Below are 25,709 nucleotides of genomic sequence, written 5' to 3'. Positions count from 1 at the left end.
GCAGTGAAGTCCCCTGCTGGACAATGAAGTATGACAGTAAAAAGTAAGGTAGCAAAATCTCTTATCTTGGCTGGCACTGGCCAGGTAGCTCAGCTGTGGGACAGGGGTTCCCAAATGTCTTAAACCATCTGAATTGGAATCAATGAAAGAGTTTATTAAAATTGCACACCTATTAAAATCTAATCCTTAGGGTTTGGGCCCAGGAATCTGTATTGTTAACAAGTATGGATCATGGTTTTGAAACCAGTGGGTTACAGGTGGCGTGGCAGTGGCCATGTTCTAGTCCCTACTCCATTTTCAATACTTTTTCTTGGAGCCTGCACTATGCAAGTGGAAATCCTGACTGTGCCACTCACTAAGGAACCACCTGGAGCAGGCAGCAGACCTCCCACCACTGTGGGATCAGTGATCTTAAGATCAGGATCAAGTTTAAGAGGTAACTCTAGTCCTAGCACTGCACACCTATGGTACTCACCATTATGCTGCAGGCTTTTGGCCAAACATCCTAAATAAAGAATGTTAGATCTTGGGGATTATCTAGCCAACCTCCTCACATTTGACAGATAAGTAAACCAAGACCCAAAGAAAAGCAAGTTGCATACAGAACAGGGCTATTATGGACTGAGCCAAGAGCCGAGCCCTCGTCTCCTAACCCCCAGGTCATCTCTTTCTAGAATTGCACTAAGAGGTAGCCACTAGCCATGTGTGGTTGTTTCCCTATAAATACATGAAAATTAAATCAAATTAAAAATTCAGTTCCTCAGCCATACTAGCCACATTTGAAGTACTCAAAAGCCCCATGTGGCTTGTGGCTACCACCACATTGGATGGCACAGATACAGAACATTTCCACCATTGCAGAAAGCTCTATTGCTCTAGCACTGGGCTAGAACCTGGCCTTTCATTTGAAGGCAGTAAGGAAACTGGATGGTTTTACCAATGTTTTCTTCCCTCAAGCAATTACTATAGAAGATTAACTACAAGAGAATGTGGTTGTTGTTAAAGTAGCTTAACAACATCATTTTAGCAAACTAGAATTATATACACATAAACTGGAAGAACAAAACCATGCAAACCAACTAGGCCACTGAAACTCCTCCCACTAGGCCAAGATGGGTCTTAGATGCCTTATCTAAGAACCAAATCAGATGCACATAAGAGTCCATTTCAAAGCTCTGGCTCGTCTAAAGACTGAAAGGTATAGGGTGCATTTCTTATATCTGGTAGGTTGGAGAGGAGTATAGTTAGGAGAAATAAACCCAAGGAAAGAAGACTGCTCTGCATAATAAAGTATTAACTGTAAGGTGGATGAATGGGTAGAAATTATTTCTCTTCTTCCTTGTAGATGTATATTGTAATATCTGAGATTATTTGTCCATGGAAGGTGTGTTCAATCCAATAGTTAACCAATGGAAACACTGAAAAATAAAAGCATCTGTGCAATTCTAGAAGGGAGACTTTAAAAGTGACCAGACGAACAAAAGCCAAAATTGACAAATGGGATCTAATTAAACTAAAGAGCTTCTGCACAGCAAAAGAAACTACCATCAGAGTGAACAGGCAACCTACAGAATGGGAGAAAATTTTTGCAACCTACTCATCTGACAAAGGGCTAATATACAGAATCTACAATGAACTCAAACAAATTTACAAGAAAAAAAAAACAACCCCATCAAAAAGTGGGCAAAGGACATGAACAGACACTTCTCAAAAGAAGACATTTATGCAGCCAAAAAACACATGAAGAAATGCTCATCATCACTGGCCATCAGAGAAATGCAAATCAAAACCACAGTGAGATACCATCTCACACCAGTTAGAATGGCCATCATTAAAAAAGCAGGAAACAACAGGTGCTGGAGAGGATGTGGAGAAATAGGAACACTTTTACACTGTTGGTGGGACTGTAAACTAGTTCAACCATTGTGGAAGTCAGTGTGGCGATTCCTCAGGGATCTAGAACTAGAAATACCATTTGACCCAGCCATCCCATTACTGGGTATATACCCAAAGGACTATAAATCATGCTGCTATAAAGACACATGCACACGTATGTTTATTGCGGCACTATTCACAATAGCAAAGAGTTGGAACCAACCCAAATGTCCAACAACAATAGACTGGATTAAGAAAATGTGGCACATATACACCATGGAATACTATGCAGCCATAAAAAATGATGAGTTCGTGTCCTTTGTAGGGACATGATGAAACTGGAAAACATCATTCTCAGTAAACTATCGCAAGGACAAAAAACCAAACACCGCATGTTCTCACTCATAGGTGGGAATTGAACAATGAGAACTCATGGACACAGGAAGGGGAACATCACACTCCGGGGACTGTTGTGGGGTGGGGGGAGGGGGGAGGGACAGCATTAGGAGATATACCTAATGCTAAATGACGAGTTAATGGGTGCAGGAAATCAACATGGCACATGGATACATATGTAACAAACCTGCACATTGTGCACAGGTACCCTAAAACCTAAAGTATAATTAAAAAAAAAAAAGTGACCAGACTTGGGAATATCCTTCCCTACCTACTCTGGACTAAACAGACATGGAGAAAAGTACTGCATGGAGAAGGATTAGAGGATTAGAGATCACAGCATCATAAACAGAGGTTTGTTTTGGTGAGGGAAGCATCTGGAAGACCAAGGGCAGAACTAGGAAGCGTAGTTTTACCCCCAGAGGACCCCTGCACAGGGCTCAGCAGCTCCTGGGGCTCTTCCTTCAGATCATAAAGACAGTCATATGACTATACACACAGGTTCACATTTTCCCTTCGAATTCTCTGTAGCTCTTCCAACCCTTCAGAAAAGTCTTTTTTTTTTTTTTTTTTTGAGACGGAGTCTCGCTCTGTCACCCAGGCTGGAGTGCAGTGGCGCGATCTCGGCTCACTGCAAGCTCCGCCTCCGGGATTCATGCCATTCTCCTGCCTCAGCCTCTCCGAGTAGCTGGGACTACAGGCGCCCGCCACCACGCCTGGCTAATTTTTTGTATTTTTAGTAGAGACGGGGTTTCACCGTGGTCTCGATCTCCTGACCTCGTGATCCGCCCGCCTCGGCCTCCCAAAGTGCTGGGGTTACAAGCGTGAGCCACCGCGCCCGGCCTGGAAAAGTCTTGATATAGCTATACAAACTTGTCTAGGAGTGGTTTGGGGAACATGTGGTGGGGCGGTGAGAGGGAGTGTGAGTTGCCCGACAGTTGCTCCCTTGCTGATGTCTTTGTGGAGGGAGCAGTGTGCTGGTGAGGGAACTCTTGTGTGTCCAGGAGTTCCAGATAGTGAGCAGATAAAGAACCCACAGCGGAGTGGGGGTGGAAGGCAGATGACTCACAGATATTACGGAGAAAAGCTGAGCCTGGTGGGGGTGGTGGAGGTGGGTAGGACTGACGCTTCTGTCACATAGGTGCGCTCACGTACACACAAATTATCATCAGACAATCAAGGTGGCCTTGAACCAAATTGATTTCGATAAGATTTATTGATCAGATTGTTTTAGAAAACCAACAGCAAAACACTGACAAGGTACATAAATACAGATTGGACATTTTAGGGTAAATTCACTATATTTCCTACTTGCTTGTAGGAAACTGAGTAAAGTGGAAAAGCTGTCCTGATCATATGGCATGCACACCAGACTGCAAAAGGACGACCACACTATTTAACAGGACTGTGGCAAAATAGCTTTAAAGTAAGGCGAGCACTGTGTATGGCCCAAGCATACCCTGTAGGAAGAGCAAAGCTAGGCTCACCTCTCAGAGACCGCGTCTCAGAGGCTTCCTTTCTTGCCTAGGTTCTTCCAGGAAATTCGTCATTGGCAGGTGCTTTTCCAGGGAGATGCCTGTGCTCTCCCTGTGCAGACTCTGTGCACAAGGAAGTGGCTTTAGAGAGTCTGTTTTCTGATGCCTCCTTTATATTCTAAATGTATAACTAGTAAAACAACAATTACTACCGCTTGGTGAAATTGTTTTGTTTTTGTTTTTGTTTTTGTTTTTCTGAAAACTGCCTCTGACTCCACCCTGTACACTGACTAAGCAGGGCCCTTAAAAAACTTACAAAAAGTTTTTTTTTTTTTTTTCAAATTAAAAACATGAAAATTACACCAAAAAGATGGAACTACTTTTGTAGCACAACTCAGAACTTCTGTTCATAACACCAGACTAGGGAAGAAGTCACTTTTGGCTGAATCTAATGACCTTAGAAGGGAAAGGCCATTGCTGGGCAGGATCTGGTGGCAACGCACACGGAGGTCCTAGAACTCTATGAAGCCTACCTCAGGCCCTGCAGGTACGTCTGGAGTTCCAAGGCATTTGGGGAACCAAAGCAATTTCAGCTAACAGTGACCAGTTTTTAGAATGGAGCTTATGATCAGAGGACCATAAGCCCTCATCCACCCTAGAGCTCAATGCCAGAAAAATAAAAAATAATACAAAAAATAAAGGAAAATAGCATTTTGTGCTACATCAGAATGCTGGCAGGTAGATAATTCAGTAACCTGTGCCACTTTCTAAACATCTGTAAGACCACAAAAAAAAAAAAAAATGGGTTTTACAGAATATGAAGACCAACACAGTCTTAGAGGATCATTCAACCTTTCCTACATGCCAAGCTGTGTGATTGGAAATAGAAGAGCCATAGCTCTTGCAAGATTAGAGGAAAAGCAAGTATTTGTCAAGAGCCAAAGAAATGTGTTCAAATAATGGAATTTCCTCTGTGTCGCACACAGCTTTTCCTTCCTGTAGGTACTAAGAGTTCTTTGGTGGTTAGAGGAGAGATGGCCTGGAGCTCAGGGCAGGAGATGACGCTGAAGAGTTACATCTACTCAGGATTACCACCTGTGGTTCCTAATTTCAGCATTCAACTCTAATTGTTCAGACTGACTAATTACAGGCAATCAGCTGCTTATATGGTCACTGGTTGTCAGCTCTTACTGATTGTTCCTTTTCCTTTTCTACCTACTCATTAGCCCCATTCCATGGAAAAACAGGTGCTTACAGGAAAGGATAGGGAGGAAAAAGAAATGTAAATGAATCTATTGTTTGGTAGAAAAGTTGATTCACTGATCATCTATGGATTTCAATGATCTGTGCTTTACTCTTGCTACTGTGGGTAACCAAAGGTCACTGTTAACATATCTTTTGCTTAAAAATGTTAATATGCTTATTATGCTTTAAAATCTAGCTATATAAGGGCATGAATGGTTTAAAGCAAATTTTTACATCATGTCATTATGGCCCTGAAAAAAGGAGATTCTGCCAATGGAAGGGATTTTGTTTAGCCCCTGAAGGATAGTTAAGATTTCCATCTATTCTGTGTCAGTTTATAGTTTTTCCAGGATGTGGAAAACATTAAATGAAGAAAGCATCATTTTCTTCATTTAATAAAGTATTACATTCCCAGATAAATTAGTATATACATAGGAGAATGGATAGTGTTAAATACTAGGTTTTAATTCTCCGTTTAGGAAACTCCTTACAGATGGACTTCCTTGTTCTCGGGCAACAAAATGTAAGACATGCAAACATGAGAGAGTACAAAGATGACAGGGAGAAAAAAAATCTCAACTCTAACAAACCTAAGGAACAATGAGTTTCTAAGAGTTGGAGTAAGAAAACATGGACTTGAAAATCCAGCTTTACCATGAGTTGGCTTAAGCCAGCTGATCACATCTAAAATTCTTGGCATAATTTGACTCTAAAGTAATGAGCTCGCTTCCCCAAGATGCAAAAAAGTAGTCTACCTGCTTTATAGTTACACCCTATATATAATCTGTATATATCCATATGTTTCTATATATTGCACTTAAATTTACAGGACTATAGTAAGACGGCTGGGAGTACCTCAAAGAGGCAGAGAAGCAGCAGGCATAAACTTTCCTAAATCAAGTAAACAGTGTCAGGAATTCCAAGTGCTGGTTATAGGTATACCGAAATGCCTGATGACCCCTATCTAATTTCTAGTTATCTACACTTAGTCATTCACGCACAGTCTCATTTGGCATCCAGAACATGTGCACTTGTGTGGCTCTATAGCACTCAGTGCTGGTTATACCACGTCATTTTTACTAGTGTTATATTAAAAGAAGACACTTTAGACCAAGGATATATACTTTTATGAAAATAAAACACACAGGTCTTCGATGTCAGGCCTCCAAGGTCTACCTCAAAGAAGACTGCCCTCAGAAGGCTTAACAAAGGATGCCGGCAAGCGTGGATGGAACCAGACCACATCTCTCTTCAGCTCTCTGGTGTAGCAGGGCTAGAGACTCGCTTCTATCCTAAGGATCATGAAAGTCTAAGCACAGAGGCTATGCATTCAGTCTTTGGTCCCTGTATAAATCCAGGCCAAAAATCCTCTTGCCACCCTAGACGGCCTGGCTTGTTCAATTTGGGATGTATTTCCATCAAATATCCAGAGGCCAGGCTGGAGTCATGCAGCAAAGCTCTGTTTTGGACTAATGGAGCTGCTCAGACTGACTTGCTCTGGTAGAGCACGGAGGAGCAAGCCTGGCAGTGGTGGCAGGAGGTTAACTGCTACACAGACTGGTAATGGCAAGATGTGGGAGGATGGGCCCCTAGAGGAGCTGCTCCTTTTCCTGCCTCTCTCCCACATTCCTCACTCCCCAGAAAGGACCCAAGTTCACAGGTGCGTGGTTATTATAAGACTTTCCAGAATACAGGCTCCATGAACTCAACCCATCACAGAGGGGATGGTATGGTAAGGCCTAGAAATCAGGAGCATGTCTGGAGGCTGCGGTTTTCTCTTCCCCAGAACTGAACACCAGATGGTAGCTTTTTAACCGTAGCTCAAAGGTCATTTTAAATCCACACATAAGCTAAAGAGATCGCTTCTGAGATGAAGGAAAAAGAATAACTTTAAAAGCTAGGTGAAAAAAGAGGCACTTAAAGGAAAGATGTGTTCCAACTCTCCCATGCGAGTCTCTTGCTGTGAGGTGGCCCCGGGAGGACCAGCGCTGCCCCTTGCACGCCTTCAGCACCTTGAGTACACCTGCGGCTTACACATGCGCATGGTGAGCCTCTTGCTCAGCTCCCCTAGCAGCCAGATGGCAAAGCGAGTGAAAATTTATGTCATTCTTTTTAGAATTTAAAAAAAAACAAATCAAACAAACCAGAACTAAAATTTCACACACAAAAAATGAATGCTACTCAGTTTCATTCCTTCCTCATGCTAGTTTTTAAATGATACTTGGTTCTTCAGGAAGGATGACCTGTGGCTTTACCCCCAAGACCTTGCATCCAATTACTAGACAAGTATTCACAGCACCATGCACATTAAAGCAGACAGAAAAGAAGGCAACAAGCTAAGGGAAAAATCAAGGACCAACTGCCTGAGAAAATGGCAGGTACCTGGCCCAGAGATTAAAAAAGAAACAAGTTCTCAAAAGGAAATGGCCAAGATGATAGCCAAAGACCACAGCCCGAGCAGAAGCCAAGTTAACAAGCCCAGAGGATGCAGGTTTTCTCTGCCTGGCTCTTCTCTGGCCTCCCTCAGGAGCTTGTGTTCATGTTACACAGCATTTACACCACATATTTAGGGTCTACAATTCCCCATGAAGAAGTCAGAGATATTTAAAACCATTAATAAGCATAAGAGAGTTTCAAAACTGCCAGAATGAAGAACTTTGGCCACAAGTTTTTCCATTTGAAACATTCTTGGTGCCATAATTTCTAAGAGCAACCACAAAGAGCACAACCACGACACACACGTAAGTCTTTTGACAAGCCAACTCTAACCACTGCTGGCACCATGAGGATGAGAAAGAAATCACTAACCAAGAGTTGCTGGGCTGCTTAACCTTCCTTCAAAGCCAAAGGGTATGTTTGAGTTATCTGTGCAACAAGATGGCCAACCACTGCTGCCATCAGACCCAGCTACTACTCAATTAGACACATCTTGAAAACACTAAGTTAAACATCTAGGTTTAAGTATAACCTGCAAGATTCCCAAGGTTAGCCTTCTCAGCCTCCCCTAAACTTGTGGTTGTTGCTGTTGCTAGATGTAAAAATTTTTTAATTTCATTTTTCTTTATGTTGATGATGTTTTAATTTCTAGTACATTGTATGACATGGAACTGTTCAGAATTCCTTTAAAAACGAATCTGTCTTGATTAATAACATTATTAAGGTACTTTCAGGCTTTCCCTTAACTCCATCAAGAAGGAAGAGGGAGTATGTGAGTACATGTGCATGTAATGGGTCAGGAGGAACAGAAGCAAAGAAGGAAGCACGTGGGAAAGTGAGATGTCCATAAACTGAAAAACCAATTTACAGAAAGGCATCTGATGTATTTTCTAAATAAGGCCTTGATCAGGGTAACCAATCCTCTTTGTAGCACATTCTACACTGCCCATAAATAAAGGAGTCTCTTTAAATTAACATTTCCAGTATCAATGAACAGTCCAGAAATCCTCATTTCAAGCGTTCAATGAGTCCCTGTGTGAGTCCAAGGTGCAGAAGTTGTGTTCGGGAGAGGTTTGCAAGGTTAGGGAAGGCCGCAAGTAGCTTCTCCCATGCCAGTTCCAGCAGGCTAGGTACCACCAGCCAGATCTTAAACAATGACCCAGTCCGTTTGTTTTCATGGATGTTCACCACTCCTCCATGAATGTACATGCAACCAGCCTATGAGTAGTCAAAAAGAGGACAAATTCAAATGGGAGAGAAACATACAAGGCTGAAGACTCAGTGGGGAAAGAACACAGTAGATGGAATCAAAATGAAATGAAACAAGAATTCCTCACTGACCCCAATATCGTGTGGAGATCAAGAGGGTTTAAATAATTAACAAATTACTAAGGGAAAAACTATATATATATATATATATATATGAATTTTTTTTTTTTTTTTCAGACAGTCTTGCTCTGTCACCCAGGCTGGAGTGCAGTGGCACAATTTCAGCTCACTGCAAGCTCTCCGCCTCCCAGGTTCACGCCATTCTCCTGTGTCAGCCTCCCAAGTAGCTGGGAATACAGGCACCCGCCACCACGTCCGGCTAATTTTTTTTTGTATTTTTAGTAGAGATGGGGTTTCACCTGTGTTAGCCAGGACGGTCTCGATCTGACCTCGTGATCCGCCCACCTTGGTCTCCCAAAGTGCTGGGATTACAGGCGTGAGCCACCGTGCCCGGCCTATATATATGAATTTTTTTTTACTTCAACAACAATTTCACTATTAACTAACATTAAACTAAACCTATATTAAGTATCCAAGATGCCAAATACTGGGAATACAAAGATGAAAATAAAGGCCTTTGCCTTCAAGAAATGAGCAGGATCTTCAATAATATGGTATCAAGGGGGTAAAACTATTCCACCCTCCCAGGAAACACCTTTGACATCACAGTCAGGGCCAGAATGCCACAGGTAGCATTTCTCTTACATTTATGTTATTCTCTCAAATTTGGGTGTGATGATTTTTCTCCTCTTTTCTCAGAGGAGGGCCTAGCTTTGGAAGGAAGTTTTAAAAATACGTTATTAATCATCTAAGGTTTGCCCATATCTGGGTTTTTTTCTTGCTAATATCTCTAAAAAGATTTCCTTATCATCTGGAACTACATAAGGAAGATATGAAAATAAAAACTTACTGGTGTAACAGCTGCACAGTGAAAATAAACTGGCTCTGGCATGGTAGCTGGGAGCTTCACCCATTGGAAAGTCTGCAGATTCAACTTCCAGATATCTCCCAGGATCACCTCTCCATTATAGCCCCCACAAATAAATACATCTATGAAGAAAAGAGAAAGCCAAGATCACACAAAGGAAAAGAGCCAAAGCTATGGAGTGTTTTAGAGTAGGTCCACACAGCCAGCTGACATGCGGCCAGTGAAGTGGACACACAAAAGACAGGAAGGTTATCCAGACCCATGACACAGACGACTTCTGCTGTGCAGCCTCTCATGCTGTTGTCTTGTCCCTCAACAGAACTGAGACGCTATGTCAGGGTCTTCACTGGGACTAAGGATGCAAGCCTCTAAGGAGCCTTCATGTCAAAGTTTCCAAATTCAAACACATACGTACAGATTCCAGGCACAGAAAGTGAATGAGCAAGGGGGTCTAGGGAAGATAAACAAACAGACGTCTCAGGAAAACAGACAGGAATGCTCATGCTCTAAAAGAGGTGACAGCTATGTAGCCCCAGCTGTTTGGTACTATAACAGACTTAAGGTTGGCAATTGCCAGATCATCCATTTTTTCCAAGGCATGTTGGAAATCTGGTTATGTTTTTAAAAATGAAACATTTTGATTTTTAAGTTTTGGCTACTATTTTTTTTTTTTTTTTAAGAGACAAGGTCTCACTATATTGCCCAGGCTGGTCTTGAACTCCTGGGCTCAAGTGACCCTCCCGCCTCAGCCTCCCAAAGTGCTAGGATTACAGGCATGAGCCACCATGCTTTGCCTTAAAAAAAAATTTTAATACATATATGAGCCAAACAAAACACATTTGCAGGCCACCAGTTTGCAAACTCTTCTTTAAGTAATGTCCTGGAAAGAATATACATTTATCTGCTCATAGAGACTAAAGTCTCTATGTAGACATTTAACCTGAGGAGGAATGTTCACTGCAATGTTCAGTTTAGGAACACAAAAGCGGCTCTTCCAAGCTTTCTTCAGCGAGAAGAGGACAAACTGAAGCTCTGTTTGATCTGTACAGTTATTAGGAATAATTTTCCCAAAATGAAAGGTGTGGGTTTTGTGGTAAAATCAGTTAGTTATAACTAATTAGACCACTTGTAACAAAGGCTATGTGAACCTTCAAATGAAATGCCTAGAACTAAGGTTGAATTCTGTTTGTATAGTGCTTGGCCTCAAAGAATTAAATGAATAAATTTCTTAACTCAGGTCTAGACCAAGTTTAAGCCAATACTTAAGCTATAAAATGCACTGGAAACTTTTTTGGCTAGGATTCAAGGAAAACTTAAAATACAGTTCCATTCTGAGAGAGAGATATGTGAGCAATGTCATTATCTATAAATCTTATCCAGAAAGCAGGAGCACAATAAAAAATCCCTCTGAACTAGAGATGGCAGAATAATCCTAGTTGTATCTGCACTAAGTTGCTAAAAGCATACAGGCTAACTCATTTATACATGCTTTCCTCCCAGAAAAAATTTAAGAGCTATATCAAACGATGTAATAAGTTGTAAATTAAAAGACAGGAAGGTTATCCAGAGAGGAGTCACTTATCACATTTAGTTAAAGTAGCTGCAGCTGCTTTCTGAAGCCATACAATGCCTTTGTTGTAATATGGCCAAAGAATGAGTGAAGAGTTCCATTTGGCATAAGAGAGAGAACAGAATCAACTTCATGAAATAACACTCTGAAGGAGTTATTACAATTTTAATACAATGCTCGCTGAGGTCTCTACAGTATAAACAGTCAAGATTATTAGTATTAGCCACCATAACCACAGACATCTGTTGAGGTGTGGGATGCTGAAAGATCAAGTGCTACAATAAAACTTATTTATCACCATTTTTTGAGTTCTCTAATTGTGAGGAAAAGAAAGAGAGATCAGATTGTTACTGTGTCTGTGTAGAAAGAAGTAGACATAGGAGACTCCATTTTGTTTTGTACTAAGAAAAATTCTTCTGCCTTGAGATGCTGTTAATCTATAAACTTACCCCCCACCCCGTGCTCTCTGAAACATGTGCTGTGTCAAATTCAGGGTTAAATGGATTAAGGGCTGTGCAAGACGTGCTTTGTTAAACAGATGCTTGAAGGCAGCATGCTCACCACTCCCTAATCTCAAGTACCCAGGACACAAAAACTGCGGAAGGCCGCAGGGACCTCTGCCTAGGAAAGCCAGGTATTGTCCAAGGTTTCTCCCCATGTGATAGTCTGAAATATGGCCTCGTGGGAAGGGAAAGACCTGACCGTCCCCCAGCCCAACACCCGTAAAGGATCTGTGCTGAGGAGGATTAGTATAACAGGAAGGAATGCCTCTTTGCAGTTGAGACAAGAGGAAGGCATCTGTCTCCTGCCCGTCCCTGGGCAATGGAATGTCTTGGTATAAAACCCGATTGTATGTTCCATCTACTGAGACAGGGGAAAACCGCCTTAGGGCTGGAGGTGGGACATGCGGGCAGCAATACTGCTCTGTAAGGCATTGAGATGTTTATGTGTATGCATATCTAAAGCACAGCACTTGATTCTTTACCTTGTCTATGATGCAGAGACCTTTGTTCACGTATTTATCTGCTGACCTTCTCCCCACTATTATCCTATGACCCTGTCACATCCCCCTCTCTGAGAAACACCCAAGAATGATCAATAAATACTAAGGGAACTCAGAGGCCGGCGGGATCCTCCATATGCTGAAGGCTGGTCCCCTGGGCCCCCTTATTTCTTTCTCTATACTTTGTCTCTGTGTCTTTTTCTTTTCCAAGTCTCTCGTTCCACCTAACGAGAAACACCCACAGGTGTGGAGGGGCAACCCACCCCTTCATCTAATAACTGAAGGAACCCAAACACCATACTAGTTTACATTATGAAAATGGCTGAGAGAGGCATAACTATGAATTTCCCTTTAAGTTTACAAGAAATAGACTTTTCTCAAAGTTATAAGCCTCTTTTGAGGGGGCTATCTTAGGAAATAAGACATTTTCAGAAGATATAATTACAGAAATGGAAGCAAAATGTTATTTAGAATCCTTACCATTTTTTATTTGAACACAACTGTGACACCTTCGGGCTGCAGGAAAGCCTGCCAAACACACAAACACAGAAGTTCCATTACTTACAGAAAGACTGGGAACCACACTGATATAACACAGTGAAAGACACACTATGTGTAACTCAAAACAATCCCTTTGTTACACGTTAAGCAAACATTGACTAGTCCTTCCACTCCCTCCTTATTTCAAAAGCCATCAGGAGTCTCATCATAACAGTACAATGCAGGGGCGGTGCCAGCTGAAAGCAGGAGGGAGGGGGAAGAGGCAGGAGATGGACAGGGAAGTCTCTAAAAAAAAAAATAGGGGGGGGGGGGGGGAGGGGGGGGGGGGGGGGGGGGGGGGAGGAGATGGCCATGACTAGTGCGACAAGAAAAAAAAAAAAAAAAAAAAAAAAAAAATGCTAAGGTGCCAGAAACAAAGAGGGAAAGGACAGGAGTTGCTAGTGGCTTTCCCAAGCCCTTTTACCCACAAGGAGATAGGTAGATATTTATTATTTATTTAATTTAGAGACAGGGTCTCACTCTGTTGCCCAGGCTGGAATGTAGCAGTGCAATCTTGGCTCACTGCAGCCTCCGCCTCCTGGGCTCAAGTGATCCTCCGACTTCAGCCTCCTCAGTAACTGGGACTACAGGTGCACACCACCACACCCAGCTATTTTTTGTATTTTTAGTGGAGACAGAATTTTACCATGTTGCCCAGGCTGGTCTCGAACTCCTGGGCTCAGCCTCCCAAAGTGCTGGGATTATAGGCATGAGCCACCATACCCAGCTGGTAGATCTTTATTTAGGCTCCAATTTCTTATATCACCCATATTTCCCAACTTCTGCCAAAGAATTCAACAAAGAGGATTAAAAGTCCCTTTGCTCAATCGCTAAGGAGAATTACTGTGTTTTTTTGTTTGTTTGTTTTTGTTTTTTGTTTCTTGTTTTTTTGACAGTCTTGCTCTGTCTCCCAGGCTGGAGTGCCGTGGCGTGATCTTGGCTCACTGCAAACTCTGCCTCCCAGGTTCAAACAATTCTCCTGCCTCAGCCTCCCAAGTAGCTGGGATGACAGGTGCATGCCACCATGCCCAGCTAATTTTTACATTTTTAGTAGAGATGAGGTTTCACCATGTTGGCCAGGCTCGTCTCGAACTCCTGACCTCAAATGATCCACCCACCTCGGCCTCCCAAAGTGCTGGGATTATAGGCATGAGCCACCACGCCAAGCCCTAAGGAATAATTATAATTGGGCTAAGGAATACAAGTATTTTCTAATACCAGTTCAACAGATTTTTCTTTTTTTTTGAGATAAGGTCTCACTTTGATGCCCAGGCTGGAGTGTAGTGGCTCAATCACGGCTAACTACGGCCTCTATTTCCCAAGCTCGGGTGATTCTCCCACCTCAGCCTCCAGAGTAGCTGGGACTATAGGTGTACACCACCAGGCCCAGCAAATTTTTTTGTATTTTTTGTAGAGACAGGGTCTCACCATGTTGCTCTGGCTGGTCTCAAACTCCTGGGCTCAAGCCTTGGCCTCCCAAAGTGCTGAGATTATAGGCATGAGCCACTGCACCCGGCCCAACAGATATTTAACTTGCCATATAACTCAGTAAAATTACTTTTTCCTTCCAAAATGAGTAAAAGTATAATACATGTTTGTTAAAGATAAATTAATCAATACTTGAAATTTACCTATTTTTTCATGGGGTTTTGTTGCAATTTCCTCCCATGCATTCGTTTCAAGGTTGTAGGCATGGATCTTGGAGGAAAAAAAGAACATATACACATACATAAATAATTGTAATTTTAGCTAGCCTGAAAAAGGATTTTTAAAAAAATAGACTTTGTTTTTTAAAGCAGTTTTAGGTTCACAGCAAAACTGAGCAGAAGGTACAGTGATTTTCCATATAGAAAACTGGACTTTTAACAGCAGCAGCCTGCGTAAACATATATTCTTAGTTGAAAAGTCTTTCTTCTTTTCTTTTGCTTTTTTTCTGATCTTTCCAAATACAAGGGAAAACATTAAATGAGGCAGTTGAAAATTAAACACATATATGATTTCACTTTTTATTTTATTTTATTTTTTTTTTTGAGATGGAGTCTTACTCTGTCACCCAGGCTGGAGTGTAGTGACGCGATCTTGGCTCACTGCAGCCTCTACCTCCCAGGTTCAAGCAATTCTCCTGCCTCAGCCTCCCGAGTAGTTGAGACTACAGGTGCCCGCCACCACGCCCAGCTAATTTTTTGTGTTTTTAATAGAGATGGGGTTTCACCATGTTGGCCAGGCTGGTCTCGAACTCCCAACCTCAGGTGATCCGCCTGCCTCGGCCTCCCAAAGGGCTGGGATTACAGGCATGAGCCACCGCACCCAGCCCACTTTTTAAAATTCACAGAAAAAATGAAAAAAAAAGGTTGGAATGAGAAGCTGCAGTGCATGTGATGCTTGATTTTCTTCTATATGTTGTTCTGCAACTTCCACATTTTCTACAAGGGGCATGTATCATTTTTATAACAGAAAAAAACAAGTGTTTGTAAGGGAATGTGGGAATTCAGTTTTGACAAAACTTGAAAAAGACTATTAAGGTTCCAAGCAGTCCAGGGGCTCTACAGCCTAATCTAGGATCCCCTGGGATGTGTGACTATGACATTTTAGAAATGCCACAGGGATGGATGAATAACAGCCCTTCAGAGCTCAGCTTTCTCAAGTTCGTGACGTGCAACCCTAAACAAGCCTGTTCTTTTTAGATATACAGCAGTGATGATGATGCGGATGTGACATTCTGATAATGCTGGTTCCAATTCTAATTAGTTGCTCCATTCAAGCTACTATGCCTTCCTTTTAGTCACTTTCCTTTTCCAGCATAAGGGGATAATTTTTATAAAGTATTTTCAGTGTGTGATAAATAACACCTGTCAACTGAAAGCATTTTGGGGCACAGGGTTCGACCTTATAAAGTGCATCCAACACAAAATAGGTGTTAATGAGGAATGTGCTCAAAAATTAAAATATCTAAAGTAACAGAATTATCTTGCTTAGTTGACGCAAGCCTCTTTCTATCCTTCTCCCTCTCCCTTTTTTTCTTTTTTAAAAAATATACCTTGTTTAAGGAATATGCTGTCCAGGAAGTACCACCTCCCAAGATGTAAATCCTCTGCCCGTCATGTGCGATTTCATGTCGGTATCTGAAAATTTACAATAAAATTCATTTATAATTAAGTGAAAAATGAACTAAGATTTAGCTATAAGGTTTTTTATTACATCATTATTTATAATAATAAATTATTGGAAATAACCTAAGTGTTTAACAATAGTGAATTGGTTATATGACTTACAGAATGTACATAAAATGGATTAGTATGCAACCAATAACAGAGTAGGCACCAGATGGCGGTTAATGTATTGAGAACTTTTTGTGTCATTATTTTTTTAATCAATTACATTAAAAATTTATAGATACATAAATATGTACAGAAAATGGCTATTAGGATATAATCCAAAACATTAAACCTGGTTATCTTTGAGTTTAGACTTGAATTTTTATTTTCTTCATTTTGCTAATTTGTATTTTGTAGATTTTTCTATAATCTTTTGTGATAACTTTGTATAAAGGGGAAATTATTACATAGTTTTAAAAAGTGATCTGCCTACATTAAGAGACCTTAGACTATGAGTTTGCAAATTAAGATACTTATTTAGCAGAAGATTATGCTACACAGAACTCTGGATATAACATGAAACACCTCAGAACTTTCATCCAGGCAGTCTAGCTAAAAGCTTAAATAATTTATGATATGTCCATAAAATGACTTAAAGAAAGCAACCATGTGAAAATACTTTGAAAACTTAATCTATTTCCTTCTTTACCTGAAGGCCTTGTTGCTGATAAAATAAACTACATCAAAATCATTCCAGTAAGAGGCCAACTCCCAAGTCCTCTTATGGTAGTTTTACAATGATCAGTCCACTAACAGTCTACAATTAAGTTAAATTCTTCCTTAGCACCTATATGCTATTTTGTTTAAAGAGGCAACAAAGAGACACTGGATTCATCTAAATAGAGTTAGTAAAAAATGGTTTACTGTCTTTGCTTTCAAACTGGAGGGGAAAAAAAATCTCTTCAAGTGTTTCAGTGAGTTTAATTCTTTTTTCTTTTTTTTTTGAGACGGAGTCTTGCTCTGTCGCCCAGGCTGGAGTGCAGTGGCACGATCTCAGCTCACTACAACCTCTGCCTCCCGGGTTCAAGCAATTCTCCTGCCTCAGCCTCCCGAGCAGCTGGGATTACAGGTGACCACCAACACACCCAGCTAACTTTTTTTGTATTTTTAGTAGAGACAGGGTTTCACCAGGTTGGCCAGGCTGGTCTTGAACTCCTGACTTCGTGATCCGCCCACCTCAGCCTCCCAAAGTGCTGGGATTACAGGCTGCGCCCAGCCACAGTGAGTTTAATTCTATGAAGAGGCAACTGCTATTAGGAAAGAAAAGTGAAAGATACAGATCTGCTACTAGAAGGCAACTAGAGAGAACCATGTGATGTTTGAGTGTTTAACACAGCACTTAAAATGAATAATCTTTCCATCCATCCATCCATCCATCCATCCATCCATCCATCATTCATCACCCATCCATCCATGCAAGCTTCCTTCCATCTATCCAATCAACATTCACTGGGCATCACTGTGGGGATGGCCCTGTGCCCTGTACTGAGGATATGTCTGTGAGAGAATGAACCAAAGAATTCTAATATGCAAGTTAAGAAGGGAAATCAGGCTCAGCATGGTGGCTCACACCTGTAATCCCAACACTCTGGGAAGCCAAGGGCAGGCAGATCGCTTGAGCCTAGGAGTTTGAGAAGCAGCCTGGGCAACATGGTGCGACCTCATCTGTACAAAAAATTAGCCAGACATGGTGGCACATGCCTGTATTCCCAGCTACTTGGGCGGAGGGCTGAGATGGGAGAATGCCTTGAGCCCAAGAGGCCAAGGTTGCAGTGAGCCATGATTATGTCACTGTACTCCAGCCTAGGTGACAGAGTGAGACCCTTTCTCAAAAAAAAGGGAAATCAAAAAGTAACTGGACAGTAACTGTTTTGCCTGTAATATGAAATTTGGTTACAGTTGCTACCACTGGTTTCTTCTTCAAAGTGTTACTATCTTCCTAATGCAGAAAGACTAAAGTGTAAGAGGAAATGACATGGAAAAAATTCTATAGTTTAGAAGGAAATATTATTTCCTCACCAGAAGAACTTTTTTTACTATGGACCTTTCTTTACTACTTACCTGAGATCTAACATCCAACAGCCAGTTAGTTATTCTAACTGGGGCCAAAGGGTTTTCTTCATATTGCCAACACTCTGAAAGAGGTCAAATGTTAGCATGAAAGAATAAATATGCTTGAATCCTAGAACCTCACCTCTCTTCTGGTAGATCACAGGATAGGTTGTTTGGTTTCAGTTGTGTCCACTCTCTGGTATTGAGATCTAACTTGTGCAGGTCTGTGCTGTAAATATAGCCGGTTGTACCTCCAAAGACATAAAGGGAGCCATTGATGATGGCCATAGCCTGGATAACAAGGAAAGGTGAATAAGACCGACTTGTTAACACTTGATTAAAGAATGTAACATTTACAATCTTTACACTTGATTAAAGAATGTAAATTAAAGATTAAACTTACCAGATACCTCCAAATCAGGTTTTATGAAATTCTCTTGTATTTTAATCTTTTAATGTATCAGACTCTTAAAAGAATAAAGATTTTAGAGAACCCAGAGATTATTTTAAGAACCTGGAAAACACCTTTAGAAAGGTGAAGCTTTACTCAACTGGAAAGCAAGTCCTACCTGCCAAGATGATTCTTAAGGGTCCTGGCCGATCAAATAATTTCTAGCTCATGGGCATAAGCATTTCCGTTGAAAGCTGCTTCTCTCTATAAGCAGTCTGAAGAAAAATGCTCTCAAGAAGCAGCAGATATGAAAATAAGCCACCACAATCTGCTAAGTAGAAACCCTAATTAGCAGTTCAAGGAATCTGATGTTTTCCACTGGACTCTTTTCAATGAAAGTTTCAGCTATTGTTATGGCCACTTCTTAAGTTTAAATGCCTCCTGTGGAAGCAACAAAGTTATCCAGTATGTGCTCCTTTGAAGTTAAGCTCAGAAGCTGTTTATCAGTACTAATGCCAGCGAGTCAAGAAAGAAGTCAAAGCTTGGTTGTTTTAAGCTTAGACTCTCAAAGAGTCTCTGATGTATGGTGGGTTGCTCCCTATCTTTCTGGATATAACTTTTCAGATCTAAGGTTTGAAGCGCTGGAACCTAAACTAATCTCTACATAATGTATGTTTTAGCTCAGATCCATGTAAAAGTTTCTTCACCAAGTGCTTTCTCATCTACGCAAGAATCACTCTAAAAATGACCAGGACCCAGACCATAGTGAAGCCCAATCTCTCACGGGGGGTGAGGGTGGAGGTGGAGGTGGGGTTCTAACATTTAAAGGAACTTCCATACAGGTCTATATCCTGACCTACATTGAATTAGAAACAGAAAGTGAAAAAAAAAAAAGAAAAGAAAGGAAGAGAAAAGAAAAGAAAAGAACATGGCACATAACCAGATTTGCAAATTATAATTTTATATCAGAACTAAAAAATCAAGCACTAACCACAAAGAACTCTTCTCCATTAAAATAAAATGGTAACAATTACAAATATTCTAACACCATCCCCAGACTAGAAAAATATGAACAAATACACCATGACTGGCCACAGATTGGTACCTGTCCATATATACGACTGGGTTTCTTCCCCCGACAGCTGAGCAAAGCCCATCTCTTATACTTCACATTACACACATGGACGTCATTGCCGTTGCTCTCTCCAAATGGGATGCCCGTACCTCCAAACACTAACAGGTTGTTTCCATGCAGCACAACTGAGGAAGGAGAAGCACAAGTTCCATTCACAAATGGCTACCTGCAATTTGTTCCCACATAAACCCAGAGTATCTGAGAAGCTACACATATCTGCTTTAATGATCTCATAAGATAGCTCAAACCACTGACACCTAACTAGTAGCTGAGCGTACCAAATCTGAAAATCTGAAATCTAATTCAAAATCCAAAACTTTTTGCGCACCAACAATGATGCTTAAAGGAAATGCTCACTGGAATATGTTGGATTTCAAAGTTTTGGATTTGGTATGCTAAGTACAATGCAAATATTAAAAAAAAAATTTGAAATGCGAAACACTTCTGGTCCCAAGCATTTCAGATAAGAGATACATAGCCTATACTACAAAGTTCTGCAGAAAAAGATCTAATTCCACTATATGGGCTCTATCACATAGTTCATTGCTAGGCATATATGACGTATTCAATACATATTTATGGAATTCACTAAATACTGTGTATAACAATATTGAGTTCTATGAACTACAGTCTACCCAGTATACCACTGCTGCTGAAGACAGTTCAAGCATGCAGCAAAGCAGAGAAAAATGAAGCATCATCTTTGCCTCAGCAAAGACCCAAGGGGACTCAGAATAAAGGGACTAAAGGGACATTCTGTTTTTGCCAGGAGAATGATTTCTAAATTTACAATTATGGTTTCTGTCATTTTAATCCTCTACCAGATAAAACAAAACACACCAATATCCTGCAGGTAACTTTGGTGTTCTTCCTCCTGTAGCTCTTTTGTTCCTGCCACCACACACACAAACATACACATGCACACTGTACACGCGTATTCTCTTCACTCATACATATGCTATTTCTCTCTCTCAAAATAGTGTTCCTATGTTATTTCAGTGGCTTTTTTTTTTCTTTTTTTAAGACGGAGTCTTGCTCTGTCTCCCAGGCTGGAGTGTAGTGGCATGATCTCAGCTCACTGCAACCTCCACCTCCTGGGTTGAAGTGATTCTCCTGCCTCAGCCTCCCTTGTAGCTGGGATTACAGGTGCCCACCACCACGCCCAGCTAATTTTTGTATTTTTAGTAGAGATGGGGTTTCACCACATTGGGCAGGCTGGTCTCGAACTCCTGACCTCAGGTGATCCACCTGCCTTGGCCTCCTAAAGTGCTGGGATTACAGGCGTGAGCCACCACGCCCAGCTGGTTTTTTTTTTTTTTTTTAAACTCTTTGTTTGTTTGAGAGGCAGGGTCTTGCTCTGTCACCAAGCTGGAGTTCAGTGACACGATCACAGCTTACTGCAACCTTGACCTCCAGAACTCAAGTGATCCTCCTGCCTCAATTTCCCAAGTAGCTGGGACTACAGGTGTGTGCCACCATGCCTGGCTAACTTTTGTATTTTTTTGGAGAGACAGGATTTTGCTATGTTGGCCAGGCTAGTCTTGAACTCCTGGGCTCAAGCAATCCACCCATGTCGGCCTCCCAAAGTGCTGGGATTATAGGGGTGAGGCACCACACCTAGCCTTTATTTATTATTTTTTTGAATCGGAGTCTTGCTGTGTTGCCTAGCTGGAGTGCAGTGGCATGAACATGGCTCACTGCAGCCTTGAACTCCTGGGCTTAAGTGATCCTCCCACCTCAGATGTCCAGGTAGCTGGGACTATATGTACAGGCCACTATGCCCAGCTAATTTTTTTTTTTTAAGAGACAGGGTCTCGCTACATTGCCCAGGCTGGTCTTGAACTCCTAGCCTCAAGTGATCCTTCTGCCTTGGCCTCCTAAATTGCTGGGATTACAGGCCTAAGCCACCACGCCAGCACTGATCAGTGATCTTTGATGTTACTATTGTTAACTGTTTTGAGGCGCCATGAACCACACCCATATAAGACAGTGAACTTAATCAATAAATGCTGTGAGAGTTTTGACTGCACCAATCAGCCATTCCCTCATCTTTTTCCCTCTCCTCGGGCCTCCCTATTCCCTGAGACACAATAAGATTGAAATTAGGCCAGTGAATAACCTTACAATGGCCTCCGAGTATTCAAGTGAAAGGAAGAGTCTACCATATCTAACTTTAAATCAAAAGCTAGAATTGACTAAGCTTAGTGAGGAAGGCATGTGGAAAGCAAAGGCAGGCGAAAGCTAGGCCTCTTGCACCCAACAGTTAGCGAAATTGTGAATGCAAAGGAAAAGTTCTTGATGGAAATTAAAAGTACTACTCCAGTGAACACACGAATGATAAGGAAGCAAACCAGCCTTATTGCTGATATGCAGAAAGTTTAAGTGGTCTGGACAGAAGATCAACTACAATATTCCCTTTAGGCCAAAGCCTAATTCAGAGCAAGGCCCTGACTCTCTTCGATTCTATGAAGGTGGGGAGAGGTAAGGAAGCTGCATAAGAAATGCTGGAAGCTAGCAGAGGTTGGTTCAAGAGGTTTAAGGAAAGAAGCCATCTCCATAACATAAAAGTACAAAGGGAAGCAGCAAGTGCTGATGCAGACGCTACAGCAAGTTATCCAGAAGATCTAGCTAAGTGGCTACACTAAACAACAGATTTTTAATTTTTTTTATTTTTATTTTTTTGAAACAGAGTCTCACTCTTATTGCCCAGGCTGGAGTGCAGTGGGGTGATCTTGGCTTATTGCAACCCCCGCCTTCCCAGGTTCAAGCGATTCTCCTGCCTCAGCCTCCCAAGTAGCTGGGATTACTGGCGCCTGCCACCATGCCCAGCTAATTTTTTTTTTTTTTTTTTTTTTTTTTTGTATTTTTTGTAGAGACAGGGTTTCACCATGTTGGCCAGGCTGGGTCTCAAACTCCTGACCTCGTGATCCACTCGCCTCAGCCTCCCAAAGTGCTGGGATTACAGGTGTGAGCCACCATGCCCGGCCTCTTTTTCTTTTTTTTGAGACAAGGTCTTACTCTGTCACCCAGGCTGGAACGCAGTGGCATGATCACAGCTTCTGCAGCCTCAACCTCCTAGGCTCCAGCCATTCTCCCACCTCAGCCTCCCAAGTAGCTGGGAATACAGTCGTGCAACACCATGCCTGGTTAATTTTTGTATGTTTTGTAGAGAAAAGGTCTCACTATGTTGCCCAAGCTGGTCTTCAACTCCTGGGCTCCAGTGATCCTCCTGCCTCGGCCTCCCAAAGTGCTGGGATTACAGGCATGAGTCACTGTGCTCAGTGAAAGTGGTTTCTTGGGATAGAATCTACTCCTAGTGAAGATGCTGTGAACACTGTTGAAATGACAAGAAAGGATTTAGAATATCACTTAAACTTAGTTGATTAAGCAGTGGCAGGGTTTGAGAGGATTTGACTCCAATTTGGAAAGAAGTTCTACTCTGGGTAAAATGCTATCAAACAGCATTAAATGCTACAGAGAAATCTTTTGTGAAAGGAAGAGCCAATTGATGCAGCAAACTTCAATGTCGTCTTAAGAAATTGCCACAATCACCCCAACCTTCAGCAACCACCACCCTGATAAGTCAGCTGCCACCAACATCGAGACAAAACCCTTCACCAGCAAAAAGATTACAACTCGCTGAAGGCTCAGATGGTTGTTAGCACTTTTTAGCAATAAAGTATTTTTAATTAAGGTATGTACTTTTTTAGAGATAATGCTATTGCACACTAAAGAGACTAGTGCATAGTGTAAACATAACTTTATATGCACTAGGAAACCAAAAATGTTGCGTGACTCGCTTTATTTTGGTGGTTTGGAACTAAACCCAGGACATCTCTGAGGTATGCCTGTACTTTGCTCAATAGCTATTAACTGTCATCGTCATAAGCCCCATTTGTTGACCTTCTACTACATTTGGCCTAGCATATATGTGATACTTTATATTGAACCCTCTAAGATATTATTAATCCCATTTTACAAGTTAGGAAATTAAAGCTAAAACTCACCTGACAAGCTGAATTCAAACTCAGGACTCAAATAATTTGGAATCACCATGCTATGTTATTACCCTAGTAAAAAGCCTATCCACCCACAGGGCGAAAGCACATTATAGTGTTATAAATTATTAACGAGGAATATGGGACATTGAACCTGGCTTCTCAGACATTTCATAAAGTCAGGAGTTACGAACTGCTTGCACTCACGTGACATAGATGCCAATTCCCGGGGCATGTAGCCATCTGTGCCCATCTGGTGCCATACTCCTGTAGCAAAATGATACCTCCAGAGTTCCCTGAAGAGAGGATAGTCTTCATTATCAGGCCCTCCCGATTCATCATAATCTGGGTTATAACCTCCAAACACATATAGGTTGGTATTATCTGCCACGCAACGATGTCCACTTCGTGCTGGTGGAGGTCTGTGGCCTAGGAGAGAAGAGGACAGTTTTCCACAGGTGTCCTACCAGTTTAAAAGCACAAACAAAATTAGGTAACAACCATTTTAGCCTTAAAAGGGGATCAGGAAAGATTTATAACATGGATATACTTCTTATTTGTTTAGATTTATAACATGGATATACTTCCTAATAATACTTCTTATTCACATATACTACTTAAGATTTTAAGGAGCGAGTCTCTACTTCTATTTTTTATGACTACCTTCAGATTTTGATAACTGTAAAAAGCATGATAAATGCAAGAAAATGGCTGACAACTTGAAATTTTCAAGAAAAGAAGGAGGAAAGGTTTAATAATCCAAAAGCTAACAGGACAAGTTTTCTTATTTCCTTAGAGGAGAAAAAAACACAGGCCAACTAAATTAAACTGTGAATATTAGAGAACTAAATAAATATAATCACGAATATGAATGAGTCATGTATAAATAAAAATACACACACATAAAATCTACGATTTTTCCACAAGATATAATTATACACTTAAAATGAAAACTGGCTGTTAAGGAGTTACAGTAAAATTTTGACTTTAAATAACATCCCGGATATTATGGTGGTTAACAAAGAATCTCCTTATATTTATCTCAGAGAGCATCTTTCATCCTATTAAGAGCTTTACTAAGAAAAGCTATTTCTACAATTTAAATTTGAAAGTGTCCTGAAGTCTAAATTATATCAACTTTTTTTTTTTGAGACTGAGTCTCACTCTGTCACCCAGGCTGGAGTGCAGTGGCGCAAGCTCAGCTCACTGCAACCTCTACCTCCCAGGTTCAAGTGATTGTCCTGCCTCAGCCTCCCAAGTAGCTGGGATTATAGGTGCCCGCCACCATGCCTGGCTAATTTTGTGTTTTTAGTAGAGACAGGGTTTCTCCATGTTGGTCAGGCTGGTCTTGAACTCCTGATCTCAGGTGATCCGCCTGCCTTGGCCTCCCAACGTCCTGGGATTACAGGCATGAGCTACTGCGGCCGGCTTAACTAGTTTCCTAAAAATTACTTCGAGGTTATTTTAGAGTTAAAAAAAAAAAAAAAAACTTTATTGTAATTTCTGTTATCCTTAAAATGTTTATACCAATCTATACAAACCCTTGCCTAACTTCAGAACCAAAGGTGCTTAAATACATATTGGATGGAATGAGCAGCTACTATAGTTGTGACCCTAAAGATGAATGTACTTTTTTATGTTGGTAATAGAAACTAGTATAAAGTTAATATTTAGGACAACACTAGACACCTAATAAACGTGTTATACATTTATTACCAACCTAATACAGGCCTTCTATATTTAATTTTTAAAATCAAAATCCCACTTTCTAAGGTTATATTTTTAAACAAGAGCTGAAATTGTGCACAGATTGAGAGCAACAAAGAACAGTGAATCACTGAGTCACTCACGTCCAACCTGTTAGTCGTGTTTGAAAGTTTTTGATGGTTCCTCACCACTCAAGTACCAAGTCCCCTGCCCAACATGTTAGAGCTTTTCTCCTACTAACCTTGTCCTACTGTCAATTTCTCACACTTCTCTCTGCTTGGAAAGCCCAGAGTTCCTCCCTTACACCTTGGCCTAGTCTACCTACCTGCCTACCCATCAATCCCTACCTGTGGAAATACCTAAGTCTAGTGCACACCACCCTTTTCATCAAATGAACCCTTCCAGTTCAGTACCATACTACTCATATATTAGTGTATACATGTACAATTAATAAGATCACACCTTAACTATGTAAATACCTGAATATCAGGCAAACTATAATCAGCTGGCAAATTTACTAAGCTATGATTTACT

The 25,709-nt window shown here is 41.2% G+C and overlaps 1 protein-coding gene across 2 annotated transcripts in view; it reads right to left on the bottom strand.

Moving 5' to 3' along the window:
- Positions 1-3,457: 3,457 nt before the first annotated feature.
- The window catches only part of KLHDC10 (kelch domain containing 10), a 65,499-nt gene continuing 43,247 nt past the window's right edge, over positions 3,458-25,709 (bottom strand). For both annotated transcript variants that reach the window (XM_003261327.2, XM_012512354.2), the window contains 8 exons: positions 23,676-23,897; positions 19,441-19,595; positions 18,087-18,235; positions 15,775-15,859; positions 14,369-14,435; positions 12,678-12,725; positions 9,607-9,746; positions 3,458-8,645 (listed from right to left, as the gene is read on the bottom strand). In XM_003261327.2, the coding sequence (XP_003261375.1) occupies positions 8,436-8,645; positions 9,607-9,746; positions 12,678-12,725; positions 14,369-14,435; positions 15,775-15,859; positions 18,087-18,235; positions 19,441-19,595; positions 23,676-23,897 (1,076 nt within the window). In that variant the 3' untranslated portion in view covers positions 3,458-8,435. The remainder of the gene's footprint in view (positions 8,646-9,606; positions 9,747-12,677; positions 12,726-14,368; positions 14,436-15,774; positions 15,860-18,086; positions 18,236-19,440; positions 19,596-23,675; positions 23,898-25,709) is intronic.

This window comes from Nomascus leucogenys, chromosome 13 (genome assembly GCF_006542625.1).
Source record: "Nomascus leucogenys isolate Asia chromosome 13, Asia_NLE_v1, whole genome shotgun sequence".
In the NCBI taxonomy this organism is placed as follows: Eukaryota; Metazoa; Chordata; class Mammalia; order Primates; family Hylobatidae; genus Nomascus; species Nomascus leucogenys.
Note: the sequence above shows the minus strand (reverse complement) of the source record. Positions and strands in the feature narration are given on the sequence as shown.